Below are 17,341 nucleotides of genomic sequence, written 5' to 3'. Positions count from 1 at the left end.
ACGTCTATATCCCTTGCGGGGTAGACAGAGCCAACAGTCTTGAAAAGACTGATAGGCCACGTTCAGCAGTATACTGTGTGGTTCCCGGCCCTTTATGTAGAATAGGACCACTCTTTATCTTTCCCATGGATGTCGTAAAAGGTGACTAAGGGATAGGCTTATAAACCTGGGATTCTTGTTATAGGCAACAGGCTATGAACCTGAATCTTAATTTTTTTTACATAAGCAACTATATTTTCAGAAACTCCCACTGGAGTGAAACCTTGCTAAAAAGCTATTTAGTTGTAAATTTCATGAGTGACAGTATTAGCCGTGGCTAGTCACTATTGTATTTATTTTTCTGCCCAGTTCTTGGGACTGTCTTGGGGATCCTAGACTATAATATTATGCAAGCTAAGTTTAAAGATTCTGGTGTGAGCTAAACCTAGATTTTCTAGAGTGGGAACATTGGTAGTTCATATGAAAATGGTCAGGTTTGACCACAAATACATAAGAATGGAGATACAAAATCAATAATAAAACATCCAGTTTTTATTGTCCCCAATTTATTTCAAAAATGTTAAACCCAATTTTTCTGTAAACCGAATATGTGAAACAAACATTGAACAGAGAGATGTAGAAAAAGATTAAGGAACACATTTATTCATCCTTGATTGTTACTTTGGGTTCAGGAAGATCAGCAAGGAGGTTAACATTTGATGGGCAATAGTATTTGGCGTGGAGGGTGATGGCAGCGGTCCTGGTGCTCACACGGGTGATGGTGACTTCGGAGACCGATATGATCTGACCTTCGGGCTTGACGTCATCACACACATCAATTTGCAAGACTGTGTTGTCACATGGTGGCTAGAAAGAATAAAAAGGTATAAAGACACCGATTCGAATGAATTTGATACAGCAAGTATATACTGCAGTTTGACTACATCTTTCCACTTGCCACGATCCTTGCATACTTCTTTCGCTTTTTCCACATTCATAAGTGTTAAAAGTTGTATTATTTCTATTATTGATTAAGAACATAGACACAACAAACAAACAAGTAACAAACAATAAAAAAAAAGTACTGAAATTACATTAATTCCTAGCATTAGACATTATACAAAAGACCATTTTGTGTAATCTCTCTTTAAGTTTTTAATAAACAAAAAAAAACATAGATACTTACAGTCAATTGTATATCGAAATGTCTACCTCCCGAAAGTTCAACATCTTGACTCTTCGCGAGAACTGCATCTTTACCACGATTGCCTGTAAAATAAAATACTTTTTTAAATTTACGACTACAATTTACCAACACATCATCAAATATCATGTTATTTGTTTTACTTAAATGAGCCTAACAAAGAAATATTTGTCAATAACAACTCTCAATATGTTTTCAACATATATGTTAACATTTGTACTTCAAATTCAAAACATTGTCTGTTATACCCAGTAGCATTTAATTTAGTTCTATTAAAAAAAAATTCTTACCCGAGAATAGTTGGATGCATTGGTTCTGTGCTGACACGGCACCAAGAGCCAGTAGAAATACGAAAGCCAACATTTTGTTTGGTGTGGAGCGAAATGCTGAACCTTGAGACGAAGAACTGAATAATGTTTGATCAAGTGAACCTCTAGCCTTATATAGGTATGAGGTACTTTCTTTATCAGCCTGCCTTCAATCCTGGGGTCATTTGATTGATTATCGTTGTTATGTGCGCTTATTGTTGATGAAACCATTACCGAATGCAATGTATTTGATACAACGGCATTAGCATTGCCGTTTGACGTTAAGCAGTGGTAACAGTTTACTGCTTTTCATATGTATTACGTAAGTCTGTTTTTCTTTGAATAAGGATAATGTCATACAATACTATTTTGGTGTGATATGTACATAATTATATTATCTAAAATAGGGAGAAAATTTTTATTTTAATTAGGAAACCATCGCAGTAAAAAATGAAGTGCTTTTTTTTGCCACTGCTTTTTAAAGACGAGTATATGATTTGGTAATATTTTTGCTGTACTGAATTAAAAATATTATTTTATTTCCTGATAGGCTTAATTTTCTACGTAGCGGTGTCGTGGTGAATCTTTAAAAAACTAAACAACTGCGTACATATACATTAACAGGTAATTATTCCTTGAGGTAGACAAAGCTAGATATAACCATAATTTACTAGAAAGCCTTCTGATGTTAATAAAATGCACAGATATTGAGACATAAAATCCCCTTTTCTTAAAAATAATATCGCAAGGGGAGTAGCAGCTGACATACTTCACGTTTTCTTCTTTGCTATATTATCAACATAGTCATCATAGAGTCCTACCTTTTCCTACAAAATATTTCAGGATTTTTTCTCAATTCCAACCACTTTAGATTGAAAGGTAACCTAAGACCTTCCCCAGTCTCCTTGTTATTTATACGAATTTTCAATAGGATTAGTTCGGTAGATAACGGGTGAAAAGGTTACAAGGAAACAAGGAAACTTAGTTTCGAATTTAAAACATTAGTTGAGCTGAGACGCATGACGTAAGTCACCGATAGCAAAGCATGGTTCTTTAAAAGCGTGCATTTAATTAAGGAAAATGTTATGCAAAACTATTCGTGAGATAAATAATAGCTCTAATAAAATAAACAATTGTATGTTAAATAATAATGTTTCTTATTTTGAAAAATATCGACTTTCAATTCCAGGATATGGAAATGAGAAATAAAAGAAAATCAATAAAAAGTTAAAAGAGCGGGTCTATTGCTACTTAAAAGGGAGTAGATAATTCGGTACTCTCTTTGTTGTAATTAATGAAATATATAATGTATTATTATTTTCTTTAAATTCTTATGAGGTAGACAAAGTCATAAAATTTCCAAGTTTACCTGGGTATCTTACTGTAGAAATAAAATGCACAGATATTCCTTTGCCTAAAATTTAAGTTGAATGACAAGAAGAGTAGTAGATGGCATACTATGTTTTTTTTCTTTGTTATCAGATGATTCAACTAGAAAAATACATCGCAAAAAGTTTATTGTCAATCTACTCACTTTAATTATTAACCAGATTTTTTTTTAATGTTGCCAGGGTGCCTATTTTATTCGAATCTTATACATACATCATACATACATACATAAAATCACGCGTCTTTCCCGGAGGGGTAAGCAGAGACTACCTTTCCACAATCTCTGCATACTTCCTTCGCTTCATCCACATTCATAACTCTGTTCATGCAAGATACGTTTTTGATCGTCGCACTCCACACTCTCCTTGTATATCTGCTTAGTCAACCTGCTATCATTCATCCTCTCCACATGAGCAAACCATCTTAACATACCCTTTTCTATTCCTGTAACTACATCTTCTTTGACATTACAACATTCCCTTATCACGCTGTTCCTTATCCGGTCACTCAATTTCACACCCATCATACTCCTTAACGCTCTCATTTCCACTGCATTTATTCTGCTTACGTGCTACTTTTGCCATACCCAACTTTCACTCCTACACATTAATGTCGGGGTCTAGAAATCGAAAATAATAAGTATTAAATTGAATATATTTTTAATTCGGTTCTTTCAAAATATCTTCAAGTAGTGAATCTAAAAAATAATTTAAGTCAACTCAAAAATAAATACAATGGCTAAAGTTAACCTAAGCTTCTATGGGCTTAAGAGAAACTCTTGCAAATTTCTCTACAAAGTTATAAGTAAGTAAAAACTTTTCCAAATCTACGCGCGTTTTCCTATCTTTTGGGCATCTTCATTGTCTTCTTCCTCCTGGCTACACCCTCACCACACTGGACGCGGGCCCTGAGAACGCCTTTTACCATGTATTATGAATTACTGTGTGGTTCCCGGCAACAATATAAAAAAAGAATCGGACCACTCTATCTCGTCGTAAAAGGCGACTAAGGGATAGGCTTATAAACTTGGGATTCTACTTTTAGGCGATGGGCTAGCAACCTGTCACTATTTGAATCTCAATTCTATCATCGAGCCAAAAAGCTGAACGTGGCCTGTCAGTCTTTTCAAGACTGTTGGCTCTGTCTAGCCCGCAAGGGATATAGACGTGACTATATGTATGTATGTATGTATCATGAATTGGGTGAGTCAAGAAACGACTCCGATGAAAACTGAACTGTTTGTTTATCTGTCCTTCTTATTTATTGTATTTAGTAATGTGTTATTTTTTAAGACTTTTGTATTAGGTCATTATCGTACCTACTTACATATACTCGTATAGACAGTTGTCAATTTTGTAATGAAAAATGTTATGTTGCTAAATTTCTTTATTCTATTGGTATTTGTTAAATAATAAGTATAATAAGGATAAAAAAAACAACCACAGACATGTGCACAACAAGGTGAGAAAGCGTACACACAAGCCGCCCAACAGTCTTTATGTCATCTAAGTACACAAAAACACGATTAACCAAAAATCCTTCGGCAAAGGGAATCAAACAGTTTATTTTTATTTACCTGACTGATTGGCATGTCAACGCAAAGGCCAAGCTTAGTCTACAGACTTGATATTTGGGTTTGGTTCATGAAGGTTTTGATGCAGTCTAGGGATGTACTAATACAGGATCTCTTGATATTCCTACCTTAGGGCGTTTTCTCATATTTAATGAAGACACTGACTGGCATATCAACCCATAGCCAACCACGAATATCGGATCCTTATGTTATCTTAAAAATATTGGGGAATGGAAATTAGCAGGAATTTTAGTCGCACTCTAGTGACAATATCTGCTCTGTCCAATTTTAATCCAAAATAAGTCTTTCAGAAATAAAAGCACGTAAATTTTCATATGCAAATATTTAACAATGTATAAAATTACGCATGCAGAAAGACTTAAAATCTTATTTATCTTTTCTATGTGAAAATACAGTTTTGTCTTCAAATGTTTAACAACTTAGACAGGATAATAAAACCACCAAATGTATTCTGCCAATTTATTGAGCCAACTTGTAATCAAATTATAATGTAAGCCGAATATGAGAAATTAACTTTGAACTAAAAAGTCGGAAAACATCAAGAAATAATTTAATTATCCTTGATTGTTACTTTGGGTTCGGGAAGATCAGCAAGAAGATTAGAATTTGATGGGCAATAGTATTTGGCGTGGAGGATGATGGCAGCGGTCCTGGTGCTCACACGGGTGATGGTGACTTCGGAGACCGATATGATTTCACCTTCAGGCTTGACGTCGTCACACACGTCGACTTGCAAGACGGAGTTCTCGCATGGTGGCTGGGAAATGTAATAAAAAAAATATTATCTCTTACCCTTGTAGAAAAGCTACACACTTACGGTTAGTCGTATAGTGGATTGCTTTTGTCTCTACTTTTACAGGATGAAAACATCATGAATATTATAAATAACTACAAAAATATCTAGAATCAAGTGATGCAAGAAAAGGTAACTAAGCGAATAGATAAACTATCAAGTGCAATTTTTAAATAATTCAATGTGGTTAGGTTAGGTTAGGTTAGGTCGCGGCGTTAACCCAGATAAGCCTACTGTCCTATATTTAGGACAGTAGAAATAAAAACAAATATCAGAATACCCTCTTTATCTAAGATTATTTAGTCTTATGATTTGCAGTAAGAAACGTGTCAGCTTTCTTAGAAAAAATAAAAAGACAGTTATTTTAACAGTTTTTACCTTATATTTTACCTTATAAGTGTGTAATAAAAGTGCGTTGCAGACATGGCAAATGACAGGTATGTATAAAAAGTTATATTTTACTCCTGAGTTGTTTTTTTCTGTGTTAATATCTAGTTAATAACCTTAACTTTTGTACTAAATAAATATTCTAGCAAAATAATATAAATAAATTACGTATAACTTGTTACAAATACTAGCGTACTATATATAGGACAGTAGGATAATATACATGATTTTAGTACAATAATACAACTTTTTCTTTACAGACCGTTAGCTGCGCATGAAATTTTAGATGCTTTAGAAAATGTTTCTGATAATGAAGAAGATTATAGAGAACGACTGATATGTATTCTACCTCCTCCTGTTGATCCTGACTGTCTCACTGACGAAGATTCGGGTGAAGAAGATAATGTAACTTTGAATAATTTGCCACGAAACATTCTGCTTCAACCGGCTAAAATAATGATTCAAGGGCAGATTATGGTGAGTGATACAGAAGAAGAACCTTCTGATTCTACAGGTCGAACTAAACGTAGGCGTACCTACGCATGGAGAAAACGGGACTTGGCCAAAACTCCCGTGAATTGGCCAGATGTTCAAGGCGCTTGCCAAGATAAGCGCCCAATTGAGTGGTTTGAAAACTTCTTCGATGAAGATGTTATTTCGTTGTTGGTGTCAGAGAGCAATAAATATGCTGTCAAAAAGAATTTGCCTGGAGACATAACCACTGAAGATATGAAATGTTTCATCGGCATATTGTTGGTTAGTGGTTATTCATGGCTCCCCCGTAGAAGAATGTATTGGGAAAACTCCCCTGATACAAAGAATGAATTGATCAGCTCGGCTATGACTAGGGATAGATTTGACTTTATTTTTCGCCACCTTCATGTAAATGATAATCTGGATTTGCAAAACAAATACACAAAAGTACGCCCCCTAGTTACACTTCTAAATAAAAAGTTCTTAGAGTTTTCTCCTCTTGAAGAGCATTACAGTGTAGATGAGGCCATGATTCCCTACTATGGTAGACATGGCTGCAAACAGCACATAAAAGGTAAACCTATTAGGTACGGGTTCAAAGCTTGGGTTGGTGCTACACGGTTAGGGTATGTTTTATGGATGGAACCATACCAAGGTGCTACAACTATGTGCAATCCAATATATAAAGAATTGGGGCTGGGTGCAAGCGTTGTTCTCACTTTTTGCGATGTGCTGATTTCACGTGGCTTCGACCTTCCTTACCACGTAGTTTTTGATAATTTTTTTACTGGGACGCCCTTGCTGGAAGAGATAACAAAGAAAGGCCTTCGTTGCACTGGGACAGTTCGAGAAAACAGGACATCTAGTTGTCCTCTGATTACATCAAAGTTACTGAAAAAAAAGGAACGTGGTGCTGTCGATTACAGAACGACACATGACAACACGTTCATTATTGCTAAATGGCATGACAATAATATATTCAGTATTGCTTCTAATGCTGTAGGAATAAATCCTAAACAATCTGCCAAACGCTTCTCACAAAGTGAAAAGAGAAACATTGTCATAGAAGAACCACATATGGTGTCCATCTATAACAAATATATGGGGGGAGTGGATCGGTCTGACGAAAATATTTCACATTACCGAATTGGTATACGAGGTAAGAAATGGTACATGCCGTTGCTCACACACATGATTGATCTTGCCGAACATAATGCATGGCAGTTATATAAAATAAATCATGGAAAACTGGATCATCTTGGCTTTCGCAGAAGGGTAGCAATTGCTTTGATTGAATCAAACAGAAAAAATGCCAAAAGAGGGCCTAGCCGACCCTCCCATCATGAACATGCTGATAGTCGTAAAGACCAAATGAATCATCTGGTTATTCCTCAATCGAAGCAAACACGCTGTCGTCAATGTCACAAAAAATGTTTGACACGTTGCAAGAAATGTGATGTTGGAGTGTGTGTCAAGTGTTTTGAAACATATCATTCATAAAAAGTGTTAATCTAGTAAATTACATATAACAATAGGTAATATAATCAATAGTTATCTAATAAACTACACTTTTTGATTACATTCTGTTTTGTCATAAATGGTCTTTTATTTCCTCTTATTATCCTACTGTCCTACATATAGGACGGCTGTTTCCCTGAAAGCCTTACACTTAATTTTTTTTCATAATTTTTTTTATGTTGCATAAGATCTAATAAACTAAATAATATAACTTTTTTCAAAATTTTCAGAAAATTTTAGTTTCAGGCTTATCTGGGTTAAGACAGGAGTCGCTTCGTGAAAAAACAGATTTACACCATCCTGGCTCATAGTAAGGTAGAAAAAAAAGTAGACCCTGACCTCCGAAAACCACCGAAAAGTTTGGTTGTCATCAGGATTGAAGGCAGGCGGAAGAATTTGTGCAATTACTCTCCACTTTCAATTTCAAAATTACTTGTACTTACAGTCAAAGTCACGTCGAAATGTCTGCCGCCCGAAAGTTCAATATCTTGACTCTTCGCCAGAATCATATCTTTACCACGATTGGCTAAAATAAAATATATTTTTTTAATATAAATATTTTATGTATCTATCATCACGGAGAATAATTTTATATTCATTATTATATAAATAATGGTCACTGTCATAAAAATTAAAAACAATCATCATGTTTTCTGTTTGTATGTACTTTTCTACAAAATAATTAAAAAAAAATTCTTACCCGAGAACAGTTGGATGCATTGGTTCTGTGCTGACACGGCACCAAGAGCCAGTAGAAATACGAAAGCCAACATTTTGTTTGGTGTGGAGCGAAATGCTGAAACTTGAGACGAAGAACGGAATAATGTTTGATCAAGTGAACCTCTAGCCTTATATAGATGTGAGGTACTTTCTTTATCAGCCTGCCTTCAATCCTGGGGTCATTTAATTTATTATCGTTGTGATGTGCGCGTTTCTTGTTGATGAAACCACGATCAAATGCAATAATTTGATCCACGGCATTAGCATTGCCGTTTCACGTTAAGCAAGGGTAACAGTTAATTGCATTTCTTATCTTTATAGCACTAGCTGTACCCGCGACTTCGTCTGCATGGAATAGTTATTTTTGGTATCATTAAAGCCCTTAAGGATGAATAATTTTCCCCGTTTTTTTTTTCACATTTTCCATTATTTCTTCGGTCTTGATAGTTGCAACGTGATATTATAGCCTAAAGCCTTCCTCTATAAATAGTCTATTCAACAAAAGAATTTATCAATTTGAACCAGTAGTTCCTAATATTACCGCGTTCAAACAAACAAACTCTTCAGCTTTATAATATTAAGTAGTATAGATTACGCAAGGCACCGACGGCATAGCATCTCTGTTTTCCTTTGAATAAGGAAAATGTCATACGAAACTATTTTGGTGAGATGTGGCATGTGTAATAAGGAAAAAATGATTACTTTAATAGGAAACCATTATAGTTCAAAATTCACAAAATGCAAAAGATTTAGTTCATTTTAAATCTGTGGTTTAAAAAAGGAGCCATTAAAGCTTTTTGAATGCGACTAGATAATTTGTTAATATTTTTGTTGTTGTTAGTGACAATATTGTCTTTTGAACTCTTTTATAAATTGAGAAATTTTGAGAGTAGGTACACCACAATTGTAATTTATGTATCTTGTATGTAATTATGTATTATGTTAGTATTTTTCAGCATGCATGTGCACTTTATCGCACCACCAACTTAAAGTTTTTCTGTTCGGTCAGCTGGTAGACTTGTAGAGAATGACAAACAGCATTAAGTCCTCTCCTTTGAAAATTTCTTGGTGCAATAAAGTTTTAAACAAATTACACGTATTTTTAATTCATTTTCTCAGATTATCTTATCCAAATATTTCCAATGATTTTTGTGCCGTGTGGTTCCCGGTACCAATATAAAAAAAGAATAGGACCACTCCGTTTCATTCCCATGGATGCCGTAAAGGGATAGGCTTTTAAACTTGCGATTCATCTTTTAGGCTAAGATGGGCTAGCAACCTATTTGAATCTCAATTCTATTATTAAGCCCAGCAGCTGAACGTGACCTATCCTTTCAAGACTTTTAGCTCTGTCTACCCTGCAAGGGATATAGCGTACGTATACCTTTTTACCTTCTCAAACGTTTACCTTTTAAATAACTAAATCTATGTACAAAGCTTTTGTCTACAAAGTTGAACGGGAGCTAATAACACAAAATGCAGACTAGGCCTACTTAGAGTACTTAGTTGTCGAGCCTTCAAGCAACCCACAGATAAAGCTATTTTTAGTACATTTTGAAATGAAGATTGTCAAGATTATATTTTGTTTTACAATAATTCTTTACCAAATACTTTGAGAGATTTACTACTACCGTTGTGTCATAGGCTTAAATAAATAAATCGTAGCTGTAGATAAAATACATACAATTAGTCACGTCTATATCCCTTGTGGGGTAGACAGAGCCAACAGTCTTGAAAAGACTGATAGGCCACGCATAGCTATTTGGCTTAATGATAGAATTGAGATTCAAACAGTGACAGGTTGCTAGCCCATCGCCTAAAAAAATAATCCCAAGTTTGTTAGCATATCCCTTAGTCGCCTTTTACGACATCCATGGGAAAGGGATAGAGTGGTCCTATTCTTTTTTGTACTGGTGCCGGAAACCACACGGCACGGATAAAATGGTGGTGGTCTTTGTTTATAGATGTGCTTCATTGAAATTATCAAAGTTCTTATGTTCTTTTCTGTAATGTTTTAGGTGTATTAATGTCTTTTTTCCTCCCGGCATTGGTTCCTGTAATCTTGGATTAAGTAAGACAGGTTTTAACACGAAGCAACTCTCGTCTGACATCCGTAACGTTAGCCAGGGAACCAAACCGGTATTACTTCATGGTTACATATTCAGTTGCCTGTGGATCATTAGATTTTCTCACAATGTTTTTCCTCGCCGTAAAGTCTTTATCTATCTATATTTGAATTCCTTTATCATCTTATGTGTATATTATTTCGAGTGTTTGTAATTACTTTTCATCCTTTATTACTGCTAAGTCGTATTATATGTTTGTGTTTTCAAGTCTTTCTTTGTTTTTCAAGATTGTGTTTAAAATTGTACGACTCACTCACAGGTGATGATATATTAAGTATCTACTTTGTCCAAAGGACTGCATAGTTCAGCAATTACTATTTTGGAGTTCATCCAAATTCATGACATTATATGGAATTTTCATACAAAATACATAACATTTCATAGAAACTTCCGCATGTAGAAAGATTTAAACTCTTATTAAAAAAAATTCTGCATAAATGCAGTTTTATCCAGTTTAAACCTTTAACTTGGAAGGATAATAAAATAACCAAATCTACTATGACAATTTATTGTGATGATAAGAAATACAATTTTAATGAACACCGAATATGTGAAACTAACAATGAACTAAAAGTTGAAAAATTTCAAAAAACAATGAAAAGAAATGAATCATTCTTGATTGTTACTTTGGGTTCAGAAAGTTGAAAAAAATCATGAAACAAATTATTCATCCTTGATTGTTACTTTGGGTTCAGGGAGATCAGCATAGGTGTTTTTCGGATTTGAAGATGGGCAATAGTATTTGGCGTGGAGTGTGATGGCAGCGGTCCTGGTGCTCAGACGGGTGATGGTGACTTCGGAGACCGATATGATCTGACCTTCAGGCTTGACGTCGTCACACACATCGACTTGCAAGACAGTGTTGTCGCATGGTGGCTGAAACACGTAATAAAATGTGTTAGTTCTTCCCATTTTTGCTTCAAACATGTGGATAGCCAGTTAGTCGTATAGGGGATTTATCTAGTCCCGATTTTTGCAGCAAAAACAACATCTTGTAGGTATATCATAAATAACAACAAATGACCAAGTTATGCACAAAAGGGTTTAAATTTTATGCAATCTTTAGGGTGTCGTAAAAATCAAGTAAGAGGTGAATTCATCGAATGCATCTAACACCAAATTACACCACAGTCCAGGAACATAACTAAAGGCGCACTCTAAGCAACAAAAAGCTACCGAAATTTTTGTATATACGCGGGACTAAGAACAGAAGGTAAGTTTTGTTTAATCACTTTACACTTGATAAATTAATAAAATAAGTACTTACAGTCAATTGCACATCGAAATGTCTGCCGCCCGAAAGTTCAACATCTTGACTCTTCGCCAGAATCATATCTTTACCACGATTGCCTGTTGCATAAAAAAAACAATTAAGACTTCAACTTTATCTACTAATCATCATTTTTGTCATCTAAATAACGTTTATAAAGAAAATTTTCATCTTTTAACAGTAGTTCGGTTGACTAGTGTCGATCGAATTCTTAAAGAAATATTATTACTTTAAAGAACTTCACTGTACTTTAATTTTTAATTTGTATAAGCATAGTTTACCATATGGACACCATATGGTGTGGTGTGGCGCAAAAATACTAGAAGGGCTGACCGGCTAACCCCAAATAAATTGGGACAATAGCCAGGAGAAAGAAGAAGAATAAGCATAATTTACCATACTATATGTCAATTAATATAATATTTAAAAAATCTTTGACTTCGAACAATATCAATGAATATAGCTAATGATATAAACACATCTTAAGTTTTGTACCTTAGATCAAGCAATCTTAAAATTTTAAATCTTTCAATCAAATTAAAATAAATTTAACTTTCTTACCCGAAAACAGTTGGATGCACTGATTCTGGGCCGACACGGCGCCAAGGGCCAGTAGAAATACGAATGCCAACATTATGTTTGATAAAGACACCGAAATGCTTATTCTCAGTACTAGGTTCGAAATGGTGATTGATCTTATGAATCTCTGGCATTATATAGGTGTGATGTACTCTCTTTATCAGCTTTTCGGTTCCTGGGGTCACCTTATTGGATTAGATGTTGATTACCGTCATGACCAACGGGTTAAGGGAGTGAGCGAATTATTCCATCAAGGCACATAACTATGCTTTCATTGTGCATCTTAGGGGCGATAGGATAGCATGTGTTAATCTATACTTAATAAAACTCAATGAAATAAGGAAAATGTTATGAACAACTGTGTTTGTAAGATTCGCCTCATAATATCTAAATTAATTGGCAATTGTGCATCTCAGTTATAATTTTTTTTAGAAACGAATCGAAAATGCATTCAGGCAATAAGAAATAGAAGCTACTTAACTAGATTTTACATTAAATGATAATTTAAAATCTAGTAGCTTATTCAGCGTATTTAAAGTACTGCAAGCTGTAATAAATTTAGGTAAGTACTTTTTATTAATTATTAGTTGTTTATGTGGAAATAGATTGGCGTGTGTGTGTGTGTTTGATTTCAAAGAAATGAAATAGGACAACCCCATATCTGTGAATGTAATAAAAAATGGTCAAATTTCTTCCAGTTTTCAAAGAACCTTTTAACATAACTAGAACTTAGCAGTTGTTATTACATTGGAATCGCTGAAAATTTATGTTATTTATTATTTTATACTTGTAATGCTAACAAGCTTGATTAAGAACATTATCGTTATATTAATTTCTTTGCATTTCTTTCTAGAATAGAATTTGTAGACCTTAGCAATTATAACAATATCATGTTACGTCTAATATAAAGTCTTATTTAAATAACATTCTCAATCAACTTTGGCGTCATAAAAATAATGGTTAGTATAAATAATATACTTATCTCCGAATTCCAACTCTAATAATTAAAAGAATAGAAGAAAGAAGAATAGAAGATCAGATTATTCTGTCGTGAGTACATAATATGAGGAAGGTAGGGGATTGTAAAAATGACCAAATCTTTCTACAGCTTGTAAGGTTACAGTTATTTTATGTCCTTAGTTGAACCTTAGTTATTAATCCAATTAAAAATGCGATATAATTGGTAGAATTTATTAGCATTAGGAACTTAAAGCGGACCCCGGGCCCCAAAGAATTACAGTGAACGGTGCAACCAGTTGGAGACAAGAGTTACGTCTGGCTGAAAGACCACGTTCAGATGTGTGGTTTTATGATAGAAATGAGATTCTAATAGTGACAGGTTGCTAACCCATTGCCTACAAGAGGTCCCAATCTAATATTGTTATCAAAGGCGATTAGGGGATATCCCTTAATTGTCTTTTACGACATCCATTGGAAAGATATGGAAAGGTTCTATTCCAAAGTGCTGAGATCCACATAAAAGTTCTTATAATAAATAAACATCGGGAATAGGAAAAAAGGGGGTTAGGTTATACGAAATTATTAATTAAACAACAAATTATGAATATCCCGATTTATTACCTCAATATCAAACCTAACCACCTACTTTTCAAACTAAAACTAATTTGTAGCAAAATTGATGAAAAAAAAGAAAACATAAAAAATACAATATTTAAATGTTCATGTTTGGCAAATAAGACATGAATTATCAATAGCCCATAGGAATCGCTGGGCACCAGAATATGCCGCGAGCGAAAATTGTGCCGTCTACAGAGCCTTTACGGGTAATTATAACCTCTGTAACTGATAGAATTTTAACTTCCGGCTTGACATCCTCATCGCACACGTCAATTTGGAGCATAGAGTGGTCACATGGTGGCTGAAATCAGAAGATAAATCACTGAAAGAGCCCTTACTCCTGGCTTTTAGTCCCGGTTGCATCCTCCACTCTAGAGAGGAGTCCGGGGTATGCCTTGACCATGGATCCTGGATTTGGTGAGTCAGGTTTATTACACGAAGCGACTTCCATCTGACCTCCGGAACCATCGCAGTATAAAACTAATACGTATTGGATCAATCATGGTGACACATCACTTAAAGAGCTATTAAATAGTAAGGTCTGAAGAGACTTAAAAGTGATTCCATGTAAATATGTTTGATAATTATTGCTCAATGTAGGGTGAAGATATTGATAATTGAGGCCGGTATTATGTTATATCAATACAACTGAAAATGAATGCTATAACATCGATTCAATAAGAGATCTTTTTCAATAAATCTAGTACTACTTACTGAAAATTTTATCACCCAAGTGGAAACGCCTGGTAGAAGTTTAGCAAGTCCACCTTTCACTGGTACTGACCCAGGAATATGGACACCTTAAAAATAAAATTAGTTTTCTAAAAGTTCTTAATCTTTTGTGAAATTCCGATCGCATTTACTTGTATTTAAATCTAAATATCTGGTTAATTGTTACTTTTAGAGCCAAATTGTGAATAAATTAAAAAAATATATCTCCAAATGACGATGGCGAAGATGGAAGATTCAAGACTGTTCAAAATGAATAAATAATAAACGTACATTATTGCTCTCGTTATTATAGTTATGCTAATCTTCTTACCCGATCTAGCCATGGTACATTCAAGCTGAGCTTGTGCTGCTCCAAATGCAAGAAGAAGTAAAACAATCCACATTTTGTTTTGATATATACAGCGAAATAATTATCGATCAAATGAATTCAAGGCTTTTATAGGTTTATCGGTTTTCTCTAGTTCGTCAGCTTATCTTAAATGCTCAGGTCAAACTGGGAACATCGTTAGTTATCGCAAATCGCAAAAGTGAACGTATCTTAAGTGTATACTGACAGACTTATCTTGATAATTTGACGTTTAGCGTTAGAAAATAGGTTTAGTCGCAACACTTTAAAGAGACTGACTAATTAATAGCATCAAGAGGGCATCTTTGTTTGTCATTTCACATTGTGAGCATAACAGGTTAACTTGTGTTTATTTTTCTCAGACAGCATGGAGTGGACTAACGAGAAGGTAATTACATTCCTCGAAATTCTTCAAACTGAACCATGCCTTTGGAATCCGGAGCACAAAAATTATAAAAATCGGGCATCGCAAAATGATGCTTGGCGACGTATTATGATATCTTTACCATTTGAATCGACAATTCACGAAATGAAAAAGAAAAAGGAGACACTTATGGGCTACTACAGAATTCATCTTAATAAATTCAAGAAGTCTTTGAAGTCTGACGAAGGGACCAATGATGTTTATAGTACAAACTGGTTTGCTTACAAAACAATGGATAATTTTTTACGAGTCGTATACGAAAGCGACCGAAAATTTATTACAGAGGTAAGTTATTTAGATTAATTTTATACATTATATTATATTGTATACTTACTACTAATAAGTTGAGAGAAAAATAAACGATTATTTATTATTATTTATTATTTAAACAGGAAAGTGTCTCATAAATGGCATAATCTCGAACTACAAATTTTTCTAATAATTTAAGATGACAAGACTATATTTCTCAAAAGGTCACATCGACGTTTCTATTTTATGTATTTTTTTTAATATACGAACATGTGTAACGTATAATAAAATCTTGACATTTATAAAATCTTTGTTATTTTTTCAGATGAATGAATATAGTGAAGCCAGCGAAAAAAGTAAGCGAGGTGTAATTCATGATAATCAAAAAAGCAATGAATCTCCTTCGCATTTTGAGGTAGCTTCCAATAATTCAAAGGCAAAAAGTAGAAGACGGGATGTAAAAAATCAAAGTTCCCAATATATTTGTTTAAAATTAAGTCGTAGTAAACGGCAACAAAGAAGAAATTTATCTCCAGAAATCAAATTAGCACAATGTCAAGTAACACAAGCTCTTGGACACGTGAATGACAAAAAAGATGATGAATACGAGATCTTCGGAAGATTACTAGCTAGTAAACTTCACAAAATGAGAAATTCGCATACGCGCGAAATTTTAATGAACGACATTAATAATTTGGTATTCCGAACGTGTATGATGGATCGACTTGAAGAACAGTCTAAAATTACCAAAATTACGAACGATATAAATTCAAGCCCTTCCACTTTCAGGTCTCTGCAGAGACAATTATTTAGTCCACATACTAACCAGTCATCATCTGAAAAATCGACATCCCAATTTCTATACCAACAAAATTTTATAACACCCCCCAATCTACCCACATCACACATTATATCATCCGGTACTCCAACATCTCAACCTCAACGTCTTAACCATCAATCATTTATTCCATTTTCGAATGCGTCACCAAACCTATCGTCTTCAAGTACTTCAACAACTCAGTCTATACGTCATCAACTCTTAAGTTCATTATCAAATTCATCCCAATATCAGTTAACTTCAGCTACTTCAATATCTCAACCTGCAAACTATCAGGCATTTAATCAATCGCCAAATTTATCTTCTTACCAATCATCAGTAGGTAGTCCACCAAGGCCGCAATCGCAATTTTTTAATATCCAAGCTTCTTCTCCATCGTCGTATCATGAACTCTCTGATGCAGCATCACAGTCTGCACGCCACAAAGATGAGAATCCTTTGCCTCGAAGTCAGTCCTCAGTTCAAACCCAAGAGTCTTCACAGGAATCGCAAACAAGTGCTTCCCAATTGTTTATAACGGATTCCGGTAATATAATGATATTTAAAGAAACTGTCTGAGTGAAAGTTTTTTTTTTTTGTAATTATCACTAAATATGTTAAAATTTGTAGAAGCATTAGGGTTATAAGTTTGTGAAGTAATCGAAAGTACAAAATGCATAATTTCTGGCGTTAGTTCCGGCTACAATTATGTTCACCACTCTGTGATGTGATGAGATAAGATTGTTATCATTAAACATATAGAGTACAATATCGCCATCATCAGGTATTTAAAGATTGTAGATGTGGTTCATATCATTCGAATAAAATTTATTACTTACTTATTTATTGTTTTT

At 34.3% G+C, this 17,341-nt stretch overlaps 4 protein-coding genes across 4 annotated transcripts; all 4 read right to left on the bottom strand.

The window, feature by feature from the left end:
- Positions 1 to 576: 576 nt before the first annotated feature.
- LOC132902099 (uncharacterized) lies at positions 577 to 1,576 on the bottom strand. The gene is made up of 3 exons (XM_060945915.1): positions 1,474 to 1,576; positions 1,166 to 1,248; positions 577 to 846 (listed from the first exon to the last, which is right to left on the bottom strand). Exons 1-3 carry the CDS (start codon positions 1,544 to 1,546, stop codon positions 640 to 642), a joined length of 363 nt encoding a protein of 120 aa, XP_060801898.1. The 5' UTR covers positions 1,547 to 1,576; the 3' UTR covers positions 577 to 639.
- A 3,448-nt stretch (positions 1,577 to 5,024) lies between these two features.
- LOC132902094 (uncharacterized) lies at positions 5,025 to 8,435 on the bottom strand. Its single transcript, XM_060945905.1, has 3 exons — positions 8,347 to 8,435; positions 8,090 to 8,172; positions 5,025 to 5,231 (listed from the first exon to the last, which is right to left on the bottom strand). The coding sequence occupies exons 1-3, from the start codon at positions 8,417 to 8,419 to the stop codon at positions 5,025 to 5,027; spliced, it is 363 nt and encodes a 120-aa protein (XP_060801888.1). The 5' UTR covers positions 8,420 to 8,435.
- Positions 8,436 to 11,132: 2,697 nt separating this feature from the next.
- Positions 11,133 to 12,396, bottom strand: LOC106130349 (uncharacterized). The gene is made up of 3 exons (XM_013329171.2): positions 12,324 to 12,396; positions 11,760 to 11,842; positions 11,133 to 11,368 (listed from the first exon to the last, which is right to left on the bottom strand). The coding sequence occupies exons 1-3, from the start codon at positions 12,394 to 12,396 to the stop codon at positions 11,156 to 11,158; spliced, it is 369 nt and encodes a 122-aa protein (XP_013184625.2). The 3' UTR covers positions 11,133 to 11,155.
- A 1,653-nt stretch (positions 12,397 to 14,049) lies between these two features.
- Positions 14,050 to 15,091, bottom strand: LOC132902093 (uncharacterized). Its single transcript, XM_060945904.1, has 3 exons — positions 14,962 to 15,091; positions 14,634 to 14,719; positions 14,050 to 14,220 (listed from the first exon to the last, which is right to left on the bottom strand). Exons 1-3 carry the CDS (start codon positions 15,032 to 15,034, stop codon positions 14,050 to 14,052), a joined length of 330 nt encoding a protein of 109 aa, XP_060801887.1. The 5' UTR covers positions 15,035 to 15,091.
- Between the last annotated feature and the right edge of the window lie 2,250 nt (positions 15,092 to 17,341).

Source organism: Amyelois transitella, chromosome 9 (assembly GCF_032362555.1).
Source record: "Amyelois transitella isolate CPQ chromosome 9, ilAmyTran1.1, whole genome shotgun sequence".
NCBI classification, from domain to species: Eukaryota; Metazoa; Arthropoda; class Insecta; order Lepidoptera; family Pyralidae; genus Amyelois; species Amyelois transitella.
The sequence above is the reverse complement of the archived record's forward strand: the minus strand, read 5'-3'. Positions and strand labels throughout refer to the sequence as shown.

What these genes read in the sequence shown, in the direction of transcription:
- LOC132902099 (XM_060945915.1), bottom strand. Translation starts at nt 1,546, where the DNA reads ATGTTGGCTTTCGTATTTCTACTGGCTCTTGGTGCCGTGTCAGCACAG. An exon ending in ATGCATCCAACTATTCTCGG is followed by an intron (nt 1,249 to 1,473) that starts GTAAGAATTTTT and finishes TTTATTTTACAG; the next exon opens with GCAATCGTGGTAAAGATGCA. An exon ending in ATTTCGATATACAATTGACT is followed by an intron (nt 847 to 1,165) that starts GTAAGTATCTAT and finishes TATTCTTTCTAG; the next exon opens with CCACCATGTGACAACACAGT.
- LOC132902094 (XM_060945905.1), bottom strand. Translation starts at nt 8,419, where the DNA reads ATGTTGGCTTTCGTATTTCTACTGGCTCTTGGTGCCGTGTCAGCACAG. An exon ending in ATGCATCCAACTGTTCTCGG is followed by an intron (nt 8,173 to 8,346) that starts GTAAGAATTTTT and finishes ATTTTATTTTAG; the next exon opens with CCAATCGTGGTAAAGATATG. An exon ending in ATTTCGACGTGACTTTGACT is followed by an intron (nt 5,232 to 8,089) that starts GTAAGTACAAGT and finishes TACATTTCCCAG; the next exon opens with CCACCATGCGAGAACTCCGT.
- LOC106130349 (XM_013329171.2), bottom strand. Translation starts at nt 12,396, where the DNA reads ATGTTGGCATTCGTATTTCTACTGGCCCTTGGCGCCGTGTCGGCCCAG. An exon ending in GTGCATCCAACTGTTTTCGG is followed by an intron (nt 11,843 to 12,323) that starts GTAAGAAAGTTA and finishes TTTATGCAACAG; the next exon opens with GCAATCGTGGTAAAGATATG. An exon ending in ATTTCGATGTGCAATTGACT is followed by an intron (nt 11,369 to 11,759) that starts GTAAGTACTTAT and finishes TACGTGTTTCAG; the next exon opens with CCACCATGCGACAACACTGT.
- LOC132902093 (XM_060945904.1), bottom strand. Translation starts at nt 15,034, where the DNA reads ATGTGGATTGTTTTACTTCTTCTTGCATTTGGAGCAGCACAAGCTCAG. An exon ending in ATGTACCATGGCTAGATCGG is followed by an intron (nt 14,720 to 14,961) that starts GTAAGAAGATTA and finishes TTTATTTTTAAG; the next exon opens with GTGTCCATATTCCTGGGTCA. An exon ending in CTTGGGTGATAAAATTTTCA is followed by an intron (nt 14,221 to 14,633) that starts GTAAGTAGTACT and finishes TTCTGATTTCAG; the next exon opens with CCACCATGTGACCACTCTAT.